The sequence below is a fragment of the Sapajus apella genome, unplaced genomic scaffold, assembly GCF_009761245.1.
Source record: "Sapajus apella isolate SASKATOON/1434 unplaced genomic scaffold, GSC_monkey_1.0 scaffold175, whole genome shotgun sequence".
NCBI lineage: Eukaryota > Metazoa > Chordata > Mammalia > Primates > Cebidae > Sapajus > Sapajus apella.
Window position 1 is genome coordinate 1,395,520 of NW_022437115.1, and position 24,101 is coordinate 1,419,620.

The window sequence follows — 24,101 nt, forward strand, 5'->3', positions numbered from 1 at the left end:
GTGAGGGCCACTCCTCCTGATAAAGGAGTTGTAGGACCTTACTCCAGTTCTTGTGGAGGGCTGCCCTCAGAACGGCAATCCACCTTGGTGACTGTGAACTTTACCAGCTCTTTCTACTGTGCTGCTCAAAAAGCATCTTCCCATATAACTCACTGGAATCTGCCAGCAGATGGCGGTAACCCTGACAGCTCTGTCACTGCTGTGTGACTTAAAGCATCCCTCCATAAATCTTCTTAGAAGTAGTTTCCCATAGATAGTGCATGGCCCACCATGCACCACCAAGGCTGTGCATGGCCCACCTTTAAGCCTCGGTGACCTAATGGGGGTGGACCCCTTACTGCACACAGCCCTTGCCTTGATAGGAACAGGCCCTTGCTGCGCACTGTCCACCTCCTGGCCTAGGTGACCTAATGGGGGTGGACCCCTTGTTTTATTGCTCACGACCCTATCACTGTCCTTAAAGTTGATTTCATTCACTGCCCTGCCCCCTAACCTATACACAATAATTACTCATGACTCTGGACGTTTGGGGCCTTCCCTGACTCTGCTCATAGGTGGCGTGCCCCCCTGAGCCCAGCTGCATTTTCCTTGTACTTCTGCATCCTGTCTATTTCTGGGATCCTGCACCTCATCACAGCATAAGGGACACCCCACGACCCTGTGGGGCCCTCAGCCCTATACAGTAATCTGACTCACAGAGACCCACGGCATTGACCTGTGGGCCATGGTGTTCCCAGAAGTGAAACAGATGGAAGCTGACTGAACTCTTTTTTTTTGAGACAGAGTCTCACTCTGTCACCCAGGCTGGAGTGCAGGGGTGTGATCTTGGTTCACTGCAACCTCTGCCTCCAGGGTTCAAGCAATTCTCCTGCCTCAGCCCCTAGAGTAGCTGGCTTTTTTTTTTTTTTTGAGAAGGAGTCTAGCTCTGTCAGCAGGCTGGAGTGAAGTGGTGCAATCTCAGCTCACTGCAACCTCTGCCTCCAGGGTTCAAGCAATTCTCCTGCCCAGTAGCTGGGACTACAGGCATGTGCCACCACGCCCAGCTAATTTTTGAATTTTTAGTAGAGACGGGGTTTTACCACGTTGGCCAGGATGGTCTTGATCTCCTGACTTCGTGATCCACCCGCCTCAGGCTCCCAAACTGCTAGGATTACAAGTGTGAGCTACTGAGCCTGGGAGGGTTCCTTCCATCTTGCTCTCTGTCTGAATGTCCTTCTCTGCCAAGAAACAGACATCAACAAGTTCCTTCTGTCCAGCCAGATCCCCGAAGGCCCCGGGGGTTCTGAGGGTCCACACTGCCCGAGCTCATCTTGACCCCTGTCTAAGCCAGACGACCAAGAAGATGTTCTGTCTGTCCATCCTCCGGCTGTGAGACATGCGGAGGGAGGGGAGATGGGCTGTGCTGCTCCCCCTGCTGGGCCCAGTAAACCTCGTCCCTTGGGGAGGTGACAAGGAGGGCCAAAGCAGGAGGAAACGGAGAGGGCAAGAGGCGGGGAAGGTCTCATTTGAGACCTACTCACCCACCCTGGGGAGCCGGGCCATGCTGGGAGGAAGGCCCTGCCCGGCCTCAGATCCAGGACCCCCTTCACAGACTGTAACTATTTCTTCGATTTTGCTTTTCTTTTTCTTTCTTTTTTTTTGAGACAAAGTTTCACTCTTGCTGCCCAAGCTGGAGTACAATGGCAAAATCTTCTCAGCTCACTGCCAACTTCCACCTCCCAGGTTCAAACCATTCTCCTGGCTCAGCCTTCCGAGTAGCTGGGATTACAGGCGACCGCCACCACACCCAGCTAATTTTTTTTTGTATTTTTAGTAGACATGGGGTTTCACTATGTTGGCCAGGCTGGTCTCGAACTCCTGACCTCAGGCAATCCACCTGCCTCGGCCTCACAAAGCGCTGGGATTACAGGCCTGAGCCACCGTGCCCAGCAACTGTAACTATTTCTTTGTGGGTGATTTTGACCCCTGTCTCCACCTATTCATGAACTCTATCAGGGCAGTGACAGGTTCATTCTTGATTCCTTTCATGCCTCCACGCCTGACCAGAGTGAGAGCTCATGTTTGTTGAGTGACTAAGTGACTGCACGCGCTCCTATGCGTATGCGTGTGTGTTGTGTCCCTCTCTCCCTGACACCCCTCTCTACCTCTTTCCCAGTCCGTCCCTTCCCCAGGGTGGGCACTCCCAACCTGGGCCCTCACAGGTAAAGGCAGTGCCTGTGAGCTGTGGCCCCACTCTGGAAAATGATTAGCAGCCCGGCCCTCCACAGGGGACAGCTGGGGCAGACTTCACACAGCGAGGAGGACCTCGGAGAACTCCCTCTCCCTGAGAACCACGCCCTCCACCCCTGAGATCCGCTCTGCCCCATCCGATCTGCACCCCAACTGTGCCCTGCCTGCCAGGATTCCTGTGAGGGGAGCGAGAGGAGGGGGCTGCCACCAGAGGGCAGGCCCAGCTGTCCTTGATTTGTGTGGGGTTTTTCCACTTTGGATGCCTGATTAGCCTGAGCTCATAAAGGATGTGGTTTCCTCCCAGGGAGGGGCACCACAGAGAGGCCAGCCCCCCATTCCTGCCCTCCCCGAGGGCCCACTGTTCCCAGTTCACCCTGGTGGGAACTGAGGCGGGGCAGAAGCCCCTTGCTAGGGTGGGGTAGTGCTAACAGCAAGGGCTGTAGGGGCCCTCAAGGCTGACTCAAGACCAGCTCCTGGCCCAGTGTGGTGGCTCATGCTTGTAATTCCAGCACTTTGGGAAGCTGAGGTAGGAGAATCACTTGAGCCCAGGAGTTTAACACCAGCTTGGGCAACATAGTGAGATCCCATATCTACCAAAAACTGTTTTTCATTCTTGACCAAGCCACTTTAATTTGTAACTTAAACGTACAATACAAAGTTGATAATCCTTGAAATTCTCACCTGGCTCTTGTAAAGAGTGAGTCTGAGTCTACACCTTCAGTCTTCGTCATCAGGAGGGAAGGATCAGGAGACGAATAGTAACTCAGCATTCTTCATCTGTCCACTGGGAAGGATCAGGAGACGGACAGTGACTCAGCATGACTTCTGAGTCATGCCAAAAGCGCCAGAGAATCCAGAACCACGTGGTTGTACTTAAGATCTCAATCCAGATCACCTGAATTCTGGTCAGCTGGGGGAGCTGTCTATATCGGGGCTCAATGTGCACACCACCACCAGCATGAAGGACTCCATCTCCAGCAGCCCGTGTGCGGCCGCTTCTGAAAAGGCCTCCAACGCCAGCGAAAGATGCCAGCCAAGTCAGAGCCAATATGCTCACCCATGTCCGCCCCGTTGCCCCCGGCCCAAAAACTGTTTTAATTAGTCAGGCATGGTGGTGCACACCTGTGGTTCCAGTTACTCAGGAGGCTGAGGTGGGAGGATCTCTTCAGCACAGGAGGTCAAGGCTGCAGTGAACTATGCACCACTGCACTCCAGCCTGGGCCACAGAGCAAGACCCAATCTCAGGAAAAAAGAAAAAAAGCCACCTCTGTCCCCTCCTAGTAGGTGACCTTAGCAGGAATCCAGGTCCTGTGATCCTGTGAGCCTCACTTCCCTACCGTATTAAAGTTGGCACTCGCCCACTCCCTGAGCACTGAGCTCCTAAGTGCTTGGTGAATGTTCTTTATGATAAGGACCCAGAGAACATGCGGTGATGGTCACAGAAGAATGGGTGCCCTGAGGGTGCTCCCACCCTGGGGAACCTGAGTACCTACCTCATAATTCCGTCTTTTCTGTTGACAAGGCTGGAGTGGAAAGGCATCACTGGCCTCACAGTGGCTTGCTGACCCCAGGGCCACTGTGACAGAGAAGGGTTGTGGGGTTGCCCAGGATTTGCCAGGGAAGACCAGATTCCCAGAGTCGGGAAGGATGCTTCCCCAGTCTTCAGTCCCACGCCTGCTGGGAGCCTGCCTGGGGCTGCAGGGTTTGCCAGAGGAGCCAGACCTCTCTCCTGTGGAGGGGTGGCCCCCAGCCTGCTTCCAGACACCCTCACTCCTTTCCCTTGGGTCTTCCTGGAGGAATCCGCACAGACAGAAGGCGACTTGTTACTAGTTCCTGTCCACCTCCCCCAATGAATAACTGGGCCCTGCAAACTGATTCTTGCCCACTAGCCTGGCCCCGCTCAATTTGTAACAATGTTGGCTAGGCCTGGTGGCTCACGCCTGTAATCCCAGCACTTTAGGAAGCTGAGGCAGGAGGATCACGAGGTTAAGAGATCGAGACCATTCTGGCCAACATGGTGAAACCCGTCTCTACTAAAAATACAAAAATTAGCCGGGCGTGGTGGCGCGTGCCTGTAGTCCCAGCTACTAGGGAGGCTGACGCAGAAGAATCACTTGCACCTGGGAGAAGGAGGTTGCAGTGAACAAAGATGATGCCACTGCACTCTAGCCTGGCGACGGAGCTAGACTCCGTCTCAAAACAAACAAACAAACAAACAAAAACATAATTGACAGAGCTCAGGAGCTCACACCTGTGATCCCAGCACTCTGGGAAGCCGAGGCGGGGGATTCCTTGGCCCAGGAATTCAAGGCCAGCCTGGGCTAAGGCCTGTAATCCCAGCACTTTGGGAGGCCAAGGCAGGTGGGTCATTTAAGTGCAGGAGTTCCAGACCATCCTGGACAACAGGGCAAAAACCCATCTCTATTAAAACTACAAAACTCAGCTGGGTGTAGTAACAAACCTGTAGTCCCGGCTATCCGGGAGGCTGAGCTGGGAGGATCGCTTGAGTCCAGGAATTCGAGGCTGCAGGGAGCCATGGTCGTGACACTGCACTCCAGCCCAGGTATCAGAGACCCCCTTCTCAAGAAGAAACCACCAAACTGTAATTACGACAAACGAAATCAAACTGGAGAGGTGGGGTCAGCCCAGGTCAGAGCAGGCAAGGACGGTGGAAACCTTGAGGGAGCGACCTGGTCTGGTTATCACTGTGCAAAGAGGGCTCTGGCTGGGGGAAGGCAGCTGGGAGCTGTGTGGGTTGTCGGGAAGAGAGGTGGGCGAGGAGAGGCCTGGCAGGTGGAAACCCAGGATCTGGCCCTGAGGGCGGGCCAGGTGCGGGCAGCCTAGGTCCCACCCAGCTGCCTGGAGAAGGGGATGGGGGCGTCCCGCTTCCACCCACGCCCCACTCACGCCTACCGTTCCCACCGGCCGCGCCGCCCCCGCCCCCAGCTCTGTCCTGCTCCGGTGACCCTGGAAAGGGCACCCGCGGCTGAGACTGCGCTGCCTACAGCGGTCACTTCGTGAAGGCCAGCAATCCCCTGCAGTCGCCCCTGCACCCTCGGACGCCCAGAGGCCTTGGCCTGGGTGCCAGGCACCCGCCGGGAGGCGGGCGTGGCGGAGGGGCCTTCTCCGCGAGGACCGCTCGCCGCCTCCGCCGCGCCACCCCGCGGCTACCCGGGGAACTGCAGCGTCGGCCCACCCCCGCGCCTGCGCACTCAGACCCGCCCGGCCGGCAGCGCGGAGCGAGCTCGCCCCCTGCCGGTCAGGACTAGGTTCCGCGCCGCAGCCGACACTCAGGGGAGCGGAAAGCGGTGGGTGAGCAGGAGTCCAAAGCGCGGTCGGTCCCCGTTCGTGCCGCAGACGTCTCCTGGGGGTGCTCTGAGCCAGGCCTGGGCCCTGGCCAGGGATCACAGTGTCCTGGACACAGAGTTCCTCTTTCTCCCTTGTCCCTCGCCCGAGGTGACCACCCAGCCGTGCCCAGGCCTGCCCGCTGCTCCTGAACCCAACTCTTTTTTTTTTTTTTTTTTTGAGACAGAGTTTCACTCTTGTTACCCAGACTGGAGTGCAATGGCGCGATCTCAGCTCACCGCAACCTCCGCCTCCTGGGTTCAGGCAATTCTCCTGCCTCAACCTCCTGAGTAGCTGGGACTACAGGCACGTGCCACCATGCCCAGCTAATGTTTTGTATTTTTAGTAGAGACGGGGTTTCACCATGTTGACCAGGATGGTCTGGATCTCTTGACGTCGTGATCCACCCGCCTCAGCCTCCCAAAGTGCTGGGATTACAGGCTTGAGCCACCGCGCCCGGCTCTGAACCCAACTCTTGAGAGGCAAGGCTGTGCCCTGGGGGGGAAGGGGCGGCACCCTCAGTCTTCTGTTTCTCAAGGAAATCCAGGGGCCAGCCCCGAGGATGGGGTGTCACCCAGAAGGAGCCGGAGGGCAGGGTGGCTGATTCCACACAGACACTCCATTGCTGGAAACACCACCCCGTTCTCTAGTGACGCCGCACACAGCCCCTGCCCACAGCCACCCTTTGCTGGGCCCTCAATTTGGAGTCGGGTTGCTGCCCACCCCCAGAACCCAGTCGCCCCCTCCCACCCTCTCCTCCCTACCACACCCCTCCTAACATGGATGTGCGGATGAGCCTGCCGCTCTGGGGTGCAGGCAGCAGTCACTACTTCCCAGCCCCCGCAGGCTCAGCACCCCTACGCTGCTGTGGTGAGATCTCCCGCACCAGCAGGCCTCCCGCCTCCCAGCTACAGGCCTGGACACAGCGACACAGTGGAGCCCAGGACACAGCCCTGGGGACACAGCCCTGCACACAGGGGCCCAGTTTGCAGGTGAAGGCCAGTCTGCTCTGGGGCCTCAGTCCACTCTTGGGGACATGATGGCCCCAGATGCAGAGGTGGGAGTTCTGGGAGAAGGCAGCACAGTCCAGACCCTGCCTGGCCCCGTGCCTTTGAAGTCCGCTGCCCGCTCAACAACTCCCTCTCTGCCACAGCAGAGCCGCCTTCCACAGGCCCTGCCCGCAGAGCCCTTCCCAGAGCCACTGTTCCTCCTGCAGGGAGAAGCAGAAAGGGGCAGGTGTAGGCAGAGAGGACCTGAGCTGGCTGCCTGGAGCAGTACTGGAAGCCCCGTGCACCCCTGCCAGGCTGACCATCACCAGCTGACCCGGCATGGCAGGACAAGGACCCTGATCAGAGGCCACTGGTGGTCGGCCATGTGTAGCACGGAGTGGCAGGGCCCCAGCCCAGGGAGAAAGTTCTCAGAGCTCCTCCTTGCTGTGTGAAGTCTGCCCCAGCTGTCCCAGGTTGAGGGCGGGGCCGCTAATCATTTTCCAGAGTGGGGTCACGGCTCACAGGCCCTGCCTTTGCCTGTGGAGCCCCAGGCTGTGGGTTCCCACCCTGGGGAAGGGACAGACTGGGAAGGAGGTGGAGAGGGGTGTCAGGGAGGGACACACACACACACACACACACACACACACACACAGTCACTTAGTCATTCAACAAATATCAGCTCTCACTCTGGTTGGTGGTGGAGCCATGAACGGAATCAAAACTGACCCCATCTCTGCCCTTGTAGAGCTCATGGGTAGGTGGAGACAGGGATCAAAATCACCCACAAAGAAATAGTTGGTGAAGGGGACAGAGACACAGCCAGGACTGGTCATGGATCGGAGGCCAGGCAGGACCTTCCTCCCAGCATGGCCTGGCTCCCCAGGACTCCTCACTTCTTCCCCTCTCTGTCTTCTGCTTTGGCCCTCCTTGTCACCTCCCCAAGGGACGAGGTTTACTGGGCCCACCAGCGGGAGCAGCACAGCCCATCTCCCCTTCCTCCACATGTCTCACAGCCGGAGGATGGACAGACAGACCATCTGCCTGGTCGTCTGGCTTAGACAGGGGTCAAGATGAGCTTGGGCAGTGTGGACCCTAAAAACCCCTGGAGCCTTGGGAGAATCTGGCTGGGCAGAAGGAACTTGTTGATATCTGTTTCTTGGCAGAGGACATTCAAACAGAGAGCAGGACACAAGGGACCCTCCCAGGATGCAGGGACACTCCCCACCCTCTGTCCCTATGGCCTGGTCTGTCCATTACCTTGTAGGTCAGAGAAGGGGATCCACAGTCCACGGGTCATACAGGAAGTAGCTGGCAGAGCATCGGACCTGGGGCCCCCAACTGCAAGGCCAGGGAGGAGCTGCTCCAGTGTCCTGGGGCAGAGGGAGGAAAGCCACTGTGTGGGTGAGGAGCATGGATAAGAAGTTCCTGAAATTATCAAATTTAGCCTTCACAAGCCACTCCATGCAGAGTTACTATATGATTGAGCAATTCCACTCCTAGGTATGTTCCCTACAGACAGGAATCCTATGTCCACACAAAACCACCTACCTGGATGTTCCTGGCAGCGTTATTCATAAGAGCCCCACAGTAGACATGAATGAGGGAATCAGCAAAAGGTGGTCCATGCATGTGATGGAGTACTAGTCAGCCACGAAGAGGAGTGAGGCACTGACACACGCCACAATGAGGATGAACCTGGAGAACATTATGCTGAGTGAGAGATGCCAGACACAAAAGGAAATTATTGTATAATTCTCTTTTTTTTTTTTTCTTTTTAGAGATGAGGTCTCACTCTATCTCCCAGGCTGGAGTGCAGTGGTGCAATTTCAGCTCACTGCAACCTCTGCCTCCCAGGTTCAAGGGATTCTCGTGCCTCAGCCTCCCATGTAGCTGGGACTACAGGTGTGCAGTAGCACACCTGGCTAATTTATTATTATTATTATTTGAGGTGGAGCTTTGCTTTTGTTGCCAAAGCTGGGATCTCGGCCCACTGCAACCTCTGCCTCCTGGGTTCAAGTGATTCTCCTGCCTCAGCCTCTCAAGTCACTGGGATTACAGGCCTGTGCCATCACGCCCGGTTAATTTTTTGTATTTTTTTGTAGAGACGGGGTTTCTCCATGTTGGTCAGGCTGGTCTTGAACTCCCAACCTCAGGTGATCCACTCGCCTCAGTCTCCCGAAATGCTGGGATTACAGGGGTGAGCCACTGCGCCCAGCCCACACCTGGCTAATTTATGGTAGGGATGGAGTTTCACCATGTTGGCCAGGCTGGCCTCAAACTCCTGAGCTCAAGTGATTCGGCCGCCTTGGCCTCCCAAAGTTCTGGAATTACAGGTGTGAGCCACTGTGACTGGCCATATTTATTTATTTCTTTTTTTAGAGATGGGCTCTCACTCTGTCACCCAGACTGGAATGCAGTGTTATAATCATGGCTCACTGCAGCCTCAAACTCCTGGGCTCAGGTGATCCTCCCACCTCAGCCTTCTGAGTAAGCTAGGACTACAGGTACATACCATCATGCTTGGCTAATTTTGAAATATTTTGTAGAGACTGGGACTCTGTATGTTGCCCAGGCTGGTTTTGAATTCCTTGCCTTGAGTGAACCTCCTGCCTCAGCCTTCCAAAGTGCTGGGACTACTGGTGTGTGCCACTGTGCCCGGCTAATTTCTAAATTTTCTGTAGAGACGGTGTTTTGCTTTGTTGCTCAGGTTAACCTTGAACTCTTGGCTTCAAGCAATGATTCTCTTTCTGTGAAATGTCCAGAAAAGGCAAATCCATAGAGACAGAAAGTAGATTCCTGGTTGCCAGGGGCTGGGGGAAGGGGAGGGAATAGGGCATAATTACTAATGGACACAGAATTTCTTTTTGGGGTGATAGAACTGTTCTAAAATTGATTGTGGTGATGATTGCACAACTGTGAATATACTGAAAACCAATGATTTGCACAGGGCAAGTGGCTGGAGTGTATGGTGTGTGAATTACATCGAAATAACGCTGTTACTGAAGAGACCCTTCAGAATCATGCCTTGGGTCTTCATTTTACAAAGAAGGGTCTGGGCCGGGCGCAGCAGCTACGCCTGTAATCCCAGCACGTTGGGAGGCTGAGGTGGGTGGATCATGAGGTCCGGAATTTGAGACCAGCCCGACCAACATGGTGAAATCCCGTCTCTACTAAAAGTACAAAAATTAGCCGAGTGTCGTGGCACGTGCCTGTAATCCCATCTACTCTGCAGGCTGAGACAGGAGACTTGCTCGAACCCGGGAGGTGGAGGTTGCAGTGAGCGGAGATAGCGCCATTGCACTCCAGCCCGGGTGACAGAGCGAGACAGTCTCAAAATGAAACAAACAAAACAAAACAACCTGGTGGCTCAGAGTTGGTGGGAGCCTGAGGAGGCGGCGGGGCTGGACCAGCCTCAGACCAGCGTCTAAGCCCCGTCCCTGTTCCTGCTGGGCCTTTAGCTCCACCCCATCCTCTACTGCCAGGGGCTCTCTGCTGCTCAGGCTTCACCCACGTGGTTCCTTGGCCTGAAATGCTATTCTCCGCCTCTTCACCGGGCTGTCACCTCCAGAAAGCCTTCCCAACCTCTCCTCCCACGAATACCCTTCCACTGAGCGACATTAATGGAGTGCCTAGTCCGTCCCAAGCTGTTAGGTGCTGGGGATCCACTGGTGAACAAACAGCCCCGGTGCTGCCATCCTGGGCATCCCCGGGAGTGCAGCCACCCGTCAGCTGATTGCCAGATGGAGGGAGGGGTCAGCTTCCAGCAGAACCCTCGGAGCTGACTCCCAGTCCCTGGTATCTCTCCCCCTGCCCCCAGTGCCTTCCACATCCTGCCGTTCCGGTCAATTCCTCCTGGAAAGTCCTTTGGCCCTCAGCGGGGACTAAGGAAAAAGCATCCAGCAGGGGGATGGACGGCAGAGGAAAGGCCAGGAGATGGACATGACCATGGCGGGGCTGGGCTGGGGGCTGGAGGGGCGGCCAGGGAATCAGTGCTGGAATTTCAAGTCTTGGTGGGGACTGCTGACATTGTGGGGTGAGTGTTGCAGGGTGGGACACCTGCTCCTGCCCCGAGCCAGTCCGTCTGGAACAATCCCGTGTCAAGCTAGACCAGAAGATGAACTTCCTGTGCCCTGCATGTGCCAGCGTGCTCTCCTCACAAAGCCGTGCCCAATGCCTGCCCATGGGGCTCCTGTGGAGACTTGCACAGACGAGCTGGTGCCACCCGTGTGTCTGGGGCCCAGGCTGGGGGTCTGGTCAGCGGTCTTCACCCCATCAGCCCCATGTGGCCCCCTCTGACCAGGGCTGCCGCTGGATGGGAGCTGCGGAATGTCTGTGGGTCGTGGAGGCCCTCTGCCCTTTGAGGCAGCCCAGCTGCTGGGACTTGTCCAGATACCATTAGGGCTGGAATGGCTCATTAATGAGCAAAGCTCAGGGCAGGGGCTGCGAGCCAGTGGCCGGAAAGATGCCGGGCCTTTTTGGGGAGACTGTGCCTGCCTGGCACCAACCCTTCAGCCAGGAAGGCTGGGGCAGAGGCAGAGAGAGGACCTGGGTCTAATGCCATCTTTCCCCTGGGATGGGTCGAGTTGCTCACCCTCTCTGAGCCCCGCTGGCCTCCCCTGCAGGCTGTTGCTGGGCATTCAGTGAACCTGGTGGGATGTGAGGTTCCTGCAGTGTCCAGTGTCCCGCAGGTCCCAGCCAAGAGGCAGCCCCTAGGGCAGGTCCTGGGCTCCTTCTCTTTCCCAACACAGAGCTCCCTGAGTCCTCCGCACCTCCAGTGGGGGCCACTTTGCCAACTTCCGAAATGCGCCACTGACGTCTCAGGGGAGTGCCAGGTGGACCAGTCTGGGCAAATGGGGTGACTAGTAGACAGAGTGGGTCTCAGGCCTGAATTCAGCTCACCACCGGGGACCTGGGAGGGAAGCCTCTCTTCTCTGAGCCTGTCCCCTCCATTCTAAAACTGTAACTAGAGGTGACTTGGCCTCTCAGCCGCCAGGCTGTGACCCTGATGTGTGGCAAGGCTGACTGTCAGCTGGGAGTGTAGGACGCACCCCATTCCCGGCCGCAGACTTCCCCCACACGTTCTGGGACCCCTGCCGGTCCTCGTTCTCCCTTGGCAGGCCGAATGCCCGGACTGACACGCTTCCTCGGTCCCCTTGGTCTGGCGATGAGGCTCCCACTCCTGCAGGCCAATACTCGGCCCATGCACCTGCTGCGCACGTACCTGAGTAGGTCGCGGCGGGGGGTGGCGTCCGCTTTCAAACAGAAGGTCCGGAGACCGCGCGCCGCCCTGTTCCTGTCCTGCGTCCCGAACCGCCGCCGCATCGTCCCCACGCAGGGGTGAAGACTCCCTAGCCAAGCGAGCCAGAGCCTGGGGTCTCGGAGCGGGAGCGTCCTCGTAGTCCTGACAGCTCGAGTCGCGCCCGGGTGGTGGCGGCTGCCGGCTGGTCCCAGCCCCGGGAGTCGCCTCGGAGAGGGAGAAAGAGGGGGAGGGCGTCCCGGCCCCGCCTCTGGACCCGCCCCGCGCCCGCTCCCAGACTGCGGGGCTGCGGGACGCAGAGCAGAAACCGGGCGCCCACGGGCTGAGTGGCGCGCGGGCGGGGATGCGCGCCCTCCTGCCGCCCCCGCTCCCGGGACAGGGCGCGGCACGACCCCATGGCAGGTAGCGGAGGCCTGGGCGGCGGGGCCGTGGGCGGCCAGGGCGCGGGGGCCGGGCAAGTGGCAGCTCTGCCTGCGTCCCGCGCGCCGCTTCTGCTCGTGGTCCTGGTGCTCGGCGCCTACTGCCTCTGCGCCTTCCCCGGCCACTGCCCGCCGGCCGCCCGCGCCCCAGGGCCGGCCCCGGCGCCAGCCGAGCCTTCCAGCTCCGTCCGCCGCCCGGGAGCTAAGGACCTGCCCGAAGCCATTGGCCCCGGCCGCCGGCGCTTCCCGCAGGCGCTCATCGTGGGCGTGAAGAAGGGTGGCACGCGCGCCCTGCTGGAGTTCCTGCGGCTGCATCCCGACGTCCGCGCGCTCGGCTCCGAGCCCCACTTCTTCGACAGGTGCTATGAGCGCGGCCTCGCCTGGTATCGGTGAGCACCCTGGCGCGTCCGCCCCGTCCGCTTCCGTGCGCGCCTCGGCCAGCGCCTTCCTGGGGAGGGTATCGTGCGCCCCAGGGAGCATCGGGGCGAGGTCTCCGGGCACTGGGGCTGGGACCACCCTGGTGAGGGGCCCAGGCTTGAGCCGACGACGCGGCTCGGGAAGGAGGAATGGTATCTGGCTAGGATTCCCTAAAACTTTGAAGACACTGGGGGAAAGCCCCGGTTCCCTTCGCTCTGCTGAGGGACCTACTGGGACTGGGGGAGGCAGTGCGATCCCAGCCGGGAGGTCCTTCCTAGCCCATGGGATTACCTGGGAGCGTTAGAAATGCCTCTCCCGCCCTGTCACTGGGCGCGCAGGTGTGACTCTCTGACCCCTGGCCAGGTACCCTATAAAGGGCCTTCCAAGTTCCAGGCTGTGCAGATGGGGTGAATTAGCAGACAGAGTAGGTCTCAGGCCTGAAAGCGTCCTTCCTCCCCAAGACCCCCAACTCTGGGCACAGGAACCCTCTCGGTGGTCATGGGAGTCTGGAGAAAGTCTGGGCTTTGGAAAGGAGGAGGCTGCCTTTAGGTGAGTGCCCAGGGTGACTCCAGCCCCGCACATGGGGCTCTGTGGCTGTTCTGCCTCTACTCAGGATGGACGTGGGCTGTGGCAGTGGAATGTGGGGAGCATGCAGCCACAGCTGAAGCACCCTGCTCTGGTGGCTGTTCACCTCCAAGCTTGGACCGAGCCCCTGCCAAGAGGACCCTGCCCAAGGCCACCTGACAAATCAGTGGGAGCGGCAGGACCCAGGCGCTTCACCTCCAGATGCTCCAGTTTCTCTGTTCCGGATCCGCTGATCCTCTTCCTCCCCCAACTCCTACCCCTATTTGTTAACTTTGCCTTTTGCCTTTTGTACTAAAACTACTCTTGGGTTTGGAGGGCAGGCAGGGAGGGGCTCCGTGAGAGCAGGGGGGCTGGCTTTTGAGATCTGGAGGGCTGGTGCCAGCAGCGGGTGCTGGGGAAGTCAGGTGGTGGCTGGGGGAGGTGGAGTCCATCCTGGGGCTCACCTGGCTGAATCGGACATCTTCAGCTCAGGCTCTGGGGACAGACCTCACTCCCCTGATAGCGGGCAGGGTTCAGAATGCATCCCTAATCCCTGCTGCTGGGAGGAGGGGAGGAGGAGCTACTTGGGAGGCTGAGGCAGGAGAATTGCTTGAACCCGGGAGGCAGAGGTTGTAGTGGGCCGAGATGGCACCACTGCTCTCCAGCCTGGGCAACAGAAAGAGACTCTGTCTCAAAAAAACAAAACAAAACAAAACAAAAAAACACACAGAACAAAAAACCAAAAGAAAAGCAAGAAGAGGCAAGGAGTGGGGTGAGTAGGGGAACCCCTTAGTTCCTGGGGCGCAAGAGCAGTGCGTGCAGGGAGGGACCCGGGCTTCTGTGGGACTCCACTTCCCATCAGTCCCGGAGAGAGGCTCCTGTGGTGGGATGCAATCCCCCAGCACTTTCTGGCTTTGGCATCTGCTGAGTCCCAGGCCCGAGGTGTGGGGCAGGAGGAGGGAGGCTGAGACAGAGGAGGGAGGGTCACCCAGGGCTGGATGGAAGCTGCAGGGAAATGCACACCAGATGAGGTGGACTCCGCAGGGAGGGAGGGTCGGGAGGGTCCTCAGGGCAACTTGTCAGATGTTTGTCACACAGAGGTTGAGTCCTCTCCCTTCCCTCCTCCCCCATCTCTCCCACCCTCATCCACACCCGGGCTAGGACAGGCTTCTGATGCCTGGGGAGGGAAAGTAATTGATCCCAAAGATCTCAAATCTCTGAGCTGGTTTGTGCAAGAGGGGGCCTCAAAAGCCCTTACCACCTCCCCGTGTTCCCACCCCCCTTCTACGGCAGGGGGTCTGGGAACTCCATCCCGATTCCGAGTTCTTTGACTCTTTGGAGAGAAAGCCTGGGGGTGGCGAACATTCCTGCGTCGGTGCTGGTCTCTCCAGCAGTGTGAAGAGGAGGATATTCATTCACTGGTGTGGCCTTTGGGAAAGGAAAGGGGCGGGCTCCTGGTCTCCCCCAGCGCCTGGGGTCAGGGTGTGTCCATGATGGGAGGGAAGGGCCTGGGGCATCCTTCCTGGCAGAGGGGTATGAAGGGAGGCAGTGACTTCTGATGAGGCCTGGCAGGGTCTGCCCTCCCTGGCTTCTCTCTGTGGGTATTGTCATTGGGGTCCCGTGGTGGGGGGGTGCCTCCCCTTCGCATGACCTCCTCTCAGGGACAGGAGTGCCCCTGAGCTGCTGTGCCTCAGACCACCCAAGGTCTCTGTGTTTGTTCCTGGGATGCTGGGTGCAGTTCCCACGTGGATTCCAGCTGCAGGAGGTGGGATGGGGAGTGCAGGGGTTCGGGGACCCACCCCACCCTTCCAGGTGGGCTGGAAGGAGGCAGCCCCCAAGGGTGGGAAGAGGGAGGGCTGAGCCCCATGCTCACCCCTGGCACCCCTCCCCCTCCAGTCTCAGTGTGGCTGCCTCCAAAGTGGCAGCAGGCAGGTAGAGGTAGTCCCTGCTCCCTCTGCCACCAAGATGGAGGAGGACTTGTCTGGTGATGTCTGTAGGTCAGCTCTGCCCAGGGCCTGGCTCTGAGGGGCCAGTGGGCTCCCGTGCCACCCACCCCGACTCTGCCCTGCTTATGGGTGGTGGTGTGAGAAAGTCTGGATTCTCTCCTGCCATCCACACACATCCTGTCCCACCTCCAGCATTCTCTGCTGAGCACCCCAGCTGAGTTTTCCTGGGGGTCTGAGCAGGAAAAGGGGACTCAGGTCCTGAGTCTGGGGGTCACTTCTGGCACATCAGCCTCCCAGCAGGGAGCACTCCTGGGGCAGTCAGCAGGGGTGCGGGAAGCCCCCTCAGAGGGCAGAAGGCAGGGCTGGGCATGGCCGGGCAGGGCACCCCTCCCTAACACAGGTCCCACAGCCTCTGCCTCTATTGACCTAGTTCCCACCCTTCCCCAGCTCTCCCTTGGAGCTGTTTGCTCAGCTGACCTGCCACGCCCTGCCCTGCCCAACCTCACCCCGCACTACCTGGCTGGCAGGTGCTGCCCTGGACACTGCTGGGGATGCCTGGGCCTGCCTGGGCTGGGCACCGGGATGGGCTCTCTGCCCAGGTAGGCCAGTCCTGGGGTAAGGTCGGCTGATTCCCCCGGGACCTTGGGAGTGGGCCAGTGCCCTCCTCCCCTGTGTCAGAATGATGAGGAGCTCAGAAAGGCCCCCTCCCCAGACTGGCACCAAGGCAACTGGCAAGATCTGGGGGGCCACAGCGGCCCAGGGTCTTGGGAAGGATCCTCAGACCGGCACGGCCACTTTTCCGACTTTCCTCACATGTGCTGGGCTCTGCTGGTAGCTTTTTGGCCTCCCGAGTCCAGGTCCAGGTTGATGAGAATTCGCAGACCTACAATTAAAGATTGGGAGAGGCCGGGCGAGGTGGCTTACGTCTGTAATCCCAGTACTTTGGGAGGCTGAGGAAGGTGGATCACTTGAGGTCAGGAGTCTGAGACCAGCCTGGCCAACATGGAGAAACCCTGTCTCTACTCAAAATACAAAATTAGACAGGTGTGGTGGTGCGTGCCTGTAATCCCAGCTAATGGGGACGTGGAGGCAGGAGAATTGCCTGAACCTGGGAGGTGGAGGTTTCTGTGAGCCGAGATCATGCCATTGCACTCCAGCCTGGGAAACAGAGTGAAACTCCATCTCAAAAAAAAAAAAAAAACCCAACAAAAAACAGATGGGGAGAGAGGCTGGGCGGGGTGGCTCAGCCCTGTAATCCCAGCACTTTGGGAGGCTGAGGTGGGTGGATCACTTGAGGTCAGGAGCTCAAGACCAGCCTGGCCAATATGGCGAAACCCCGTCTCTACTAAAAACACAAAAATTAGCTGGGTGTGGGGGTGAGCGCCTATAATTCCAGCTACCTGGGAGGCTGAGGCAGGAGAATCACTTGAACCTGGGAGGCAGAGGTTGCAGTGGGCTGAGATCACGCCACTGCACTCCAGCCTGGGTGACAGGGCAAGAATGTCTCAAAAAATAAATAAATTAAGATGGCAGGGAGAGATGTACTTACATCAGGGTGGGGCGGGGAGAGCTACTTTATGTTGAGGACATTGCCAATAATTGGTGATTTAGGGGATGCTCTCAGCCACTGAGTGAAAGGGGAACCTGGAGGGATGGCGGCTTAGAGGCCTGCAGAGTGGGAAGTCTAGGTGGGCTGGCCTCAGGGTCCTTGGTCTGGAGTGAGAAAGGAGTTCGGGGCAGCCTGGTTCCGGGAGAGTGTGGGTCCAGTGGGAGGGAGCGGGCACTGGAGGTGAGGATGGCAGAGACTGTGTAGGGAAGATACACGGGTGGTGAGGGGCGTCTTGGGGCGACCATCACCCTCATCCTCAGAGCAGCAGGAGGCAGGGCAGGCGGTGCTGGGCTGGGCGCCCTCACAGTACAAGTTCCAGGCTGCCCAGCCACGCACGTCAGGAGGGGTGGGCCGGGCGGGGAGGAAGCCTTGCCTACCTTGGAGGCCTGGGTGTCTCCTGGGGGCCGGTCTAGGGCTAGGGAGGCTGAGGCACCCTCTGCTCACACCCATCCCACAGGAGTCTGATGCCCCGAACCTTGGACGGGCAGATCACCATGGAGAAGACCCCCAGCTACTTCGTGACGCGAGAGGCACCCCGCCGGATCCACGCCATGTCCCCGGACACGAAGCTGATTGTGGTGGTGCGGAACCCCGTGACCCGGGCCATCTCCGACTATGCCCAGACGCTCTCCAAGACCCCGGGCCTGCCCAGCTTCCGCGCCCTGGCCTTCCGCCACGGCCTGGGCCCCGTGGACACGGCCTGGAGCGCCGTCCGCATCGGCCTGTATGCCCAGCACCTGGACAACTGGCTGCGCTACTTCCCCCTGTCCCATTTCCTGTTCGTCAGCGGGGAGCGCCTGGTCAGCGACCCGGCCGGAGAGGTCGGCCGCGTGCAGGACTTCCTGGGCCTTAAACGGGTCGTCACGGACAAGCACTTCTACTTCAACGTCACCAAGGGCTTCCCCTGCCTCCAGAAGGCCCAGGGCAGCCGCCGGCCCCGCTGCCTGGGCAAGTCCAAGGGCCGGCCCCACCCACGCGTGTCCCAGGCCGTGGTCCGGCGCCTGCAGGACTTCTACCGGCCCTTCAACCGCAAGTTCTACCAGATGACAGGCCAGGACTTTGGGTGGGGCTGAGTGGCGCCCTGGGGATGCCCAGCACCTTGACTGACACCCGCTCACCCGGCCAGAGCAGGCTGTGTGCACATGCTGCCCGGAGAGGAATAGTTAAGAAATAAAGCTTGGGACCCGGTGCGGTGGCCCCTGTCTGTAATCCCAGCACTTTGGGAGGCTGAGGAGGGCGGATCACAAGGTCAGGAGTTCGAGACCAGCCTGGCCAACATAGTGAAACCTAGTCTCTACTAAAAATACAAAAATTAACCAGGTGTGGTGGCTGGCGCCTGTAGTCCTAGCTACTCGGGAGGCTAAGGCAGGAAAATCACTTGAACCTGGGAGGCAGAGGTTGCAGTGAGCTGAGATCATGCCATTGCACTGCAGCCTGGGTGACAGAGTGAGACCCTGACTCAAAATAAAATAAAAAATTAAAAAAAAAGCTTGGAACCACATTTTCCCCCAAGATCCCGAGGTTGGAGGGTGGAGGGGCCGCCCCGAGGGATGTGATAACCACACCAGTGAACTCCACTGGGCACTGACCGTGTGCCTCTTGTCACCCAAAACTCTTTTTTTTTTTTTTTTTTTTGTTGAGATGGAGAAAACCTCTGTGGCCCAGGCTGGAGTGCAGTGTTGTGATCTCAGCTCACTGCAGCCTCCACTTCCTGGGTTCCAGTGAATCTCTTGCCTCAGCCTCATAGGTAGCTGGGGCTACAGGCGTCTGCCACCATGCCTGGCTAATTTTTGTATTTTTTGTAGAGATGTGGTTTTGCCATGTTGACAGGCTGGTCTTGAACACCTGACCTCAAATGATCCGCCTGCCTTGGCCTCCCAGTGCTGGGATTACAGGTGTGAGCCACCGCATGCAGCCCAAAACTCATTCTTTGTACACCCTCAGAGGTGGGCGGTGTGCCTTGTCAGGTCTCGCATGTGAGCTTGGAGAGGCTTAGGGCCTGCCCAGTGACATGCAGCTTAGCTGTAGTGACACTCGGGGCCACACACTTCTCAGACCTGGGAGGCTGGGCAAGGCTGTCCTCAGGTTCAGGATGAGGAAACTGAGGCCGCAGGCTGCTCTGTGGACTGGTGGGGCAGGATTAAAGTCGGGTCTGCACCTACCACCTTGGTTCATCCCGCATCCAGGTGCGCAGTGGACTCTTCCTTCTGGAGCTTTCTGTGGAACTGCGAGAGTGTTTGTGAAAGCAGCGAGTATTGAGCGATGATTAATTACCTCCTAGACCTCCTTGTAGAGCCCCACCCACTCTCCGGCCCCACCCACTCCCCCAGGCTCCTGCTGCCCTAGTTCTGTGTTCTACGCCCTCTGCTGGGGACAGGGCTGGAACCAGTGGCCATCTGCAGCTCAGCTGCCCGCTCATAAATGAGGCCAGACTCAGGAAGGCTGGGGTGCCTCGTCCACCCCATGTCCCAGGCACGGGAGGGTCTCCTCAATCATGACTCTCACCTGTTCCTGGCCACGTGCGGTCTTCCAGGTGCCCACCAGCTAGCTGTCCTGATGATGACCCTGGGGCTGCTTGGGCTCAGCTCCAGGCCTGTCTCGGGGCCTGGCTGTGGTCTCCACAGCCTGGCTGAGCCTTGAGTCCCACAGCCCTGATATGGTCTTTCTGCCTCTCTTGGAGGCCCAGAGATACAGGCAGTGAGGAAGGATTTGCAGGAGGGCCGCCTGTCAGCCTCCCTGCCCTCTGGCTTTGAGCCAGTGGCTCCATCCATGACCACAGCTACTGTCTCTGCCACACGACGGCTGGGTGAGGAGGGGAGGCAGAGGCTGCGTCTGGACACCCACCTCCGTTCCTGTTAGTTTCTGGGCCCAGTGGCCTCTCCCATCTGTCTGCAGCTGCCCTAAGGGGCAGGCACTTCCTCCAGGCCCCTCCGTCCCAGGCCACAACAGAGGCAGATTCCGGGCTCCACTCCAAGCACCCACCCAGAGACTGCAGTGGCAACATGGTGGGCAGATGTGGCCCCAGATGTGGACAAGTCATAGGCCTGGAAGTTCTGATGTGGGTGGAGGGGAAAGAGCCCACCTGACTGACAGCAGCCACGGGAGGAGGGAAGAGACTCCACCTGGGATCCCTGCCCGGAGGGGATCACTGGGCTTGGCTGCTCTGTCCCCACCCCCTGCACAGGTGCCCCCTGTGAAGACAGCCCGGCTGCCTGCCCTGGGTGGTAGGGCTGGGAGGGAGACAGGACAGCCCCTGGCTCCTGGTGACCCAGTTCCCACTGGGTGCATGTGGATTTCTTCTTCCCAGACACACCCTTCTCGTGCCGGGACAGTTTCACGGGCTGCTCTCCATTGTCCCAGCATCTCTTTTGTTCTACAGTGATCTCTCTGGATGGCAGCCTGAGGAAGTCACAGAGTAAACCAGATCCTAGTATTTTACAATGCTTTGATCCCCGCCTTTACCCCTTATTGGTTTTAAGATGAAAACCAGACTCCTGACCACAGCTGTTACGGCCCTGTAAGCCTTGCCGGCCCCTCAGCCCTATGTGTGCCCCTGATTCCAAAACGCCTGCCACACTGGCACCTGCCAGCTCCTTCTGCCACTGTGCTCTGTCCGAACTCATGGGCTTTGCATGCACTGTTCCCTCTGCCTGGAATGCCTTTCCCTGCAGAAGGTGCCCACGGGGATGGAGGCAGCCTTTGAGGGGCAGCTGTGCTTTCACTGAGGCTGTGCTACTTTCTTCCCTCTGTTTAGAGTTCCTTTTCTGAGCCCACCAAATCACCCCGCTATTCCCTTCCCGACACAGAGCTGTGAGGGGTAGGGCACTGGTTTGCCCGGCTTTGGGGCCTGAGCCCAGGGACTGGGGGGCAGGCCCTGGAAGCAGCAAGGGGAGAGGGTGGGCTGGCATGTTCTACACCCTGCAAGTGGAGCTCCACCTAACCGCCAGCACCCCATGAGGGTGAGGTGCCCAGCTGTGCCTCTGAACACACGGAGGGCAGATGTGGGGGGACCTATGGACTCCATGCGGGGAGGGGCTCCCTGGGAGAGTCACTGGCCTTTAATTAAAGTCCCTAAATTGCTTCCCTAGCTGCTTCGTGGGTTTTCCATGTTGGAATGTTCCAGATGGGTCTAGAAGTGCTGATTCAATTACCCTCTTCCTGTTCCGCCCTGTGGAGGGGAAGGGGCCTGGAGCATCTGCAGCCCTCCTGCCCCAGCCAGACTGGGATGGAGTGGGTCACGGGCTGGGGTGGGGGTCCTCACAGCCCTGGGAGTCCAGGGAGGGGCTCGGAGAAGCCTGGGGAGGAGGCTGCTTCCACCTCAAGGGTCCTCACAAAGCCCTGGCCCTCCTGTCCCTTCTGGCCGACTGGGACAGGTGGGTGGGACCGGGTGGCCATGCTCTCCGCCCTGAGCCTTGCACACATGGGCATGGAAGCCTTGAGCAGGCCCTGGCCCCAGCAACTCAGCCCCAAAGGGGACACAGGGAGGGGTCAGCCCCTGGGCCCCCCCCCTCCAAGGGCCTGAAAATATTTATGAAGCCCCATAGCTGTGGCAGAGGAAGAGAGGGGACAAGAAAGGGCCAGCAGCTTGCCTGCCTCTCGCTGTTCCAGCACTTCCTTCGAGGCCCAACCATGGGACCTCTGACTTTCCCGGTTTGCAGGGAGTGGTGGGAGAACCTTCCTCCCTCCCCCTGGGGAAGGGGTCCTCACTGGGCTGATTGCCTGACCTGGGGGTCCTCAGAGCTCAGTTGGGGCTGCTGACCCTAGCCCTCTGTGGGGGGATGGGCCTGCGGCCACTGGTTCTGAGTGACCCCTCTGCCTGGGGCTGGGCCGGTTGCCCTGTGGTCAGAGCATGGGGCTGGAGGGTCAGGGCAAGGCGGCCTCTGACTCCCTCCCTCCCCGGCTCCTCAGGGTGGCTGTGCAGGCCAGAGCCAGGGAAGGGATGGGGAAGCTGACCCCCGCCTGGGGTGAAGCCTGGATTGTGGGGTTCCATGGTGGTGAGCACCTTTGAGTCCCCTTTGTGCAGGAGGAGAGGTGCTTTGGGGAAAGGTCAGTTTCCCCTGGGCCACGTGGCCAGATCTAAGGCCCCTCACAAGCCCCAGATGGAAACATCCTGGGCTCCAGGAGGGGGCCGGGCCACAGGTGAGTGACTTAAAATGAACTGAGTCCCCCTGGAGCTTCCGTCCCTACCCCTTTCCTGGCTCCCCAGGCCTGAGCCCCTTCTCCTGTCTGCCAGCCTGCCCAGGTGCCTTCTTCCCCTAAGGAGCTGGGTTTCCAGGCGCGTTGTGGTTTCCAGGTGGGTTCCTCTGCAGCCGCTGGGCCATGGCCCAGGACAGGCCGGGGACCCCATGAAGGCCTGGGATGCTTCCCCTGTCCCTGCAGAAGCTGTGCAGGGAGGGGCTGCAACTTTGCTGACCTCAGGAATGTGGTGGTTCATTTCTGCGGGATGCTGCCTTTCTAGAAGGTTCCTCTCAAACTGGCAACGGCTGACTTCTGCAGTCTCTGTCACTGGGACCAATGCTTATGCCAGAGGGTGGAGTGGGAGGTGGGGGTCAGGGGCAGCTTTGGGTTCATGATGAATCCGTTTTATCCATTTTAGCCCTGGGGATGCTCTGGGCAGCTGGGAGTCGTCCGTGCCCCTGGGCAGGGCCATCGCCTGCAGGAAGCTCCCATTCCTGAGGCCCAGACTCCTTTCGTGCCCTCACGAGCTCTTGGGTCCTGAGCTTGCTCTTCCTGTGTCCTGCATGCCAGCCTTATTCCCCTGGCAGCACATGAGCACCTCCTCCGTCGGTGCTCCTGGATCCGGGGAGGCTCTAGGAGTAGGGGTAGAACCCGGCTGAGGGTCTGGAGAAAGGGGAGGTATTCAGGGCACAGTGGCTGAGAGAGCCCCATGGTGCATCTCCTTCCGCCGACAGGCACCCACCCAGGGCCAGGGCGTGTGCTTCTGAGAACTCCACGGCCCACAGGGCAAGGGTGGGGGGCCCATACAGAGGCCCAGCAGTGGGGGTGACGAGCAAACCACACAGCTGCCAAGAAAGCAAAGCATGGGCCGGGTGCGGTGGCTCATGCCTGTAATCCCATCACTTTGGGAGGCCGAGGTGGGAGGATCACAAGGTCAGGAGTTGGAGACCACCCTGGCCAACATGATGAAACCCTGTCTCTACTAAAAATACAAAAATTAGCTGGGCGTGGTGGCATGTACTTTTAATCTCAGCTGCTTGGGAGGCTGAGGGAGTAGAATCACTTAAACCTGGAAGGCGGAGGTTGCAGTGAGCTGAGATTGTACCATTGGCCTCCAGCCTGAGCAACAAGAACAAAACTCCGTCTCAAAAAAAAGTCTAGAACATACAATTATGCTAGTACTGGATAATGATAATTAACACCTATATTACTGATCGATGTATTTACTAACAGTATTTCTTATTGTTAGGGTGTACTCCTATTTATTTATTTTGAGACAAAGTCTCACTCTGTCACCCAGAGTAAGAATGCAGCGGTGCAGTCTCGGCTCACTGCGACCTCCGCCTCTCGAGTTCAAGTGATTCTCCTGCCTCAGTCTCCCAAGTAGCTGGGACCACAAGGTGCCCACCACCATACCTGGCTAACTTTTCGCATTTTTAGTAGACATGGAGTTTCACCATGTTGACAAGCTGGTCTTGAACTCCCGGCCTTTAACTCCACCTGGGCCTCCTGAAGTGCTAGGATTACAGGCATGAGCCACCACACCCGACCCCTTCTATTTATGTATATGAAAATATTAGCTGTAGGGCCGAGCACGTTGGCTCACACCTGTAATCCCAGAACTTTGGGAGGCTGAGGTGGGCGGATCATGAGGTCAGGAGTCTGAGACCAGCCTGGCCAACATGGTGAAATGCCATCTCTACTAAAAATACAAAAATTAGCTGAGTGTGGCGGGGCATGCCTGTAGTCCCAGCTAGTGGGGAGGCTGAGGCAGGAGAATTGCTTGAGCCAGGGAGGTGGAGGCTGCAGTGAGCGGAGATCACGTCACTGCACAACAGCCTGGGTGACACAGCTCCATCTCAAAAAAAAAAAAAAAATTAATTGTAGGGCTGAGCGTGTTGGTTCACGCCTGTAATCCCAGCACTTTGGGAGGCCAAGGCGGGCGAATCACGAGGTCAGAAGATCAAGACCATCCTGGTCATGGTGAAACCCTGTCTCTGCTAAAATACAAAAAAATCAGCTGGGTGTGGTGGTGTACAGCTGTAGTCCCAGCTACTCAGGAGGCTAAGGCAAGGGAATTGCTTGAACCTGGGAGATGGAGGTTGCAGTGAGCCAAGATTTTGCCACTGCACTGCAGCCTGGCAACCA

General features: G+C 58.6%; 1 protein-coding gene and 1 long non-coding RNA gene across 3 annotated transcripts; one reads left to right on the forward strand and one right to left on the reverse strand.

Annotated features, from left to right (window-relative positions):
- Nucleotides 1–2,836: 2,836 nt before the first annotated feature.
- On the reverse strand, nucleotides 2,837–5,379 carry LOC116542948. Of its 2 annotated transcripts, XR_004265415.1 has the most exons (3): nucleotides 4,691–5,379; nucleotides 3,723–4,019; nucleotides 2,837–3,013 (listed from the first exon to the last, which is right to left on the reverse strand). It is a non-coding gene; the product is annotated as an uncharacterized LOC116542948 (long non-coding RNA). The 2 variants fall into 2 exon arrangements; XR_004265414.1 differs by lacking the exon at nucleotides 4,691–5,379 and having other exon boundaries at nucleotides 3,723–4,218.
- Nucleotides 5,380–12,124: 6,745 nt separating this feature from the next.
- HS3ST6 (heparan sulfate-glucosamine 3-sulfotransferase 6) lies at nucleotides 12,125–17,961 on the forward strand. The gene is made up of 2 exons (XM_032268230.1): nucleotides 12,125–12,628; nucleotides 17,233–17,961. Exons 1-2 carry the CDS (start codon nucleotides 12,216–12,218, stop codon nucleotides 17,846–17,848), a joined length of 1,029 nt encoding a protein of 342 aa, XP_032124121.1. The 5' UTR covers nucleotides 12,125–12,215; the 3' UTR covers nucleotides 17,849–17,961.
- The last annotated feature ends 6,140 nt before the right edge of the window (nucleotides 17,962–24,101 follow it).

What these genes read in the sequence shown, in the direction of transcription:
- HS3ST6 (XM_032268230.1), top strand. Translation starts at nt 12,216, where the DNA reads ATGGCAGGTAGCGGAGGCCTGGGCGGCGGGGCCGTGGGCGGCCAGGGC. An exon ending in CGCGGCCTCGCCTGGTATCG is followed by an intron (nt 12,629 to 17,232) that starts GTGAGCACCCTG and finishes CCCATCCCACAG; the next exon opens with GAGTCTGATGCCCCGAACCT.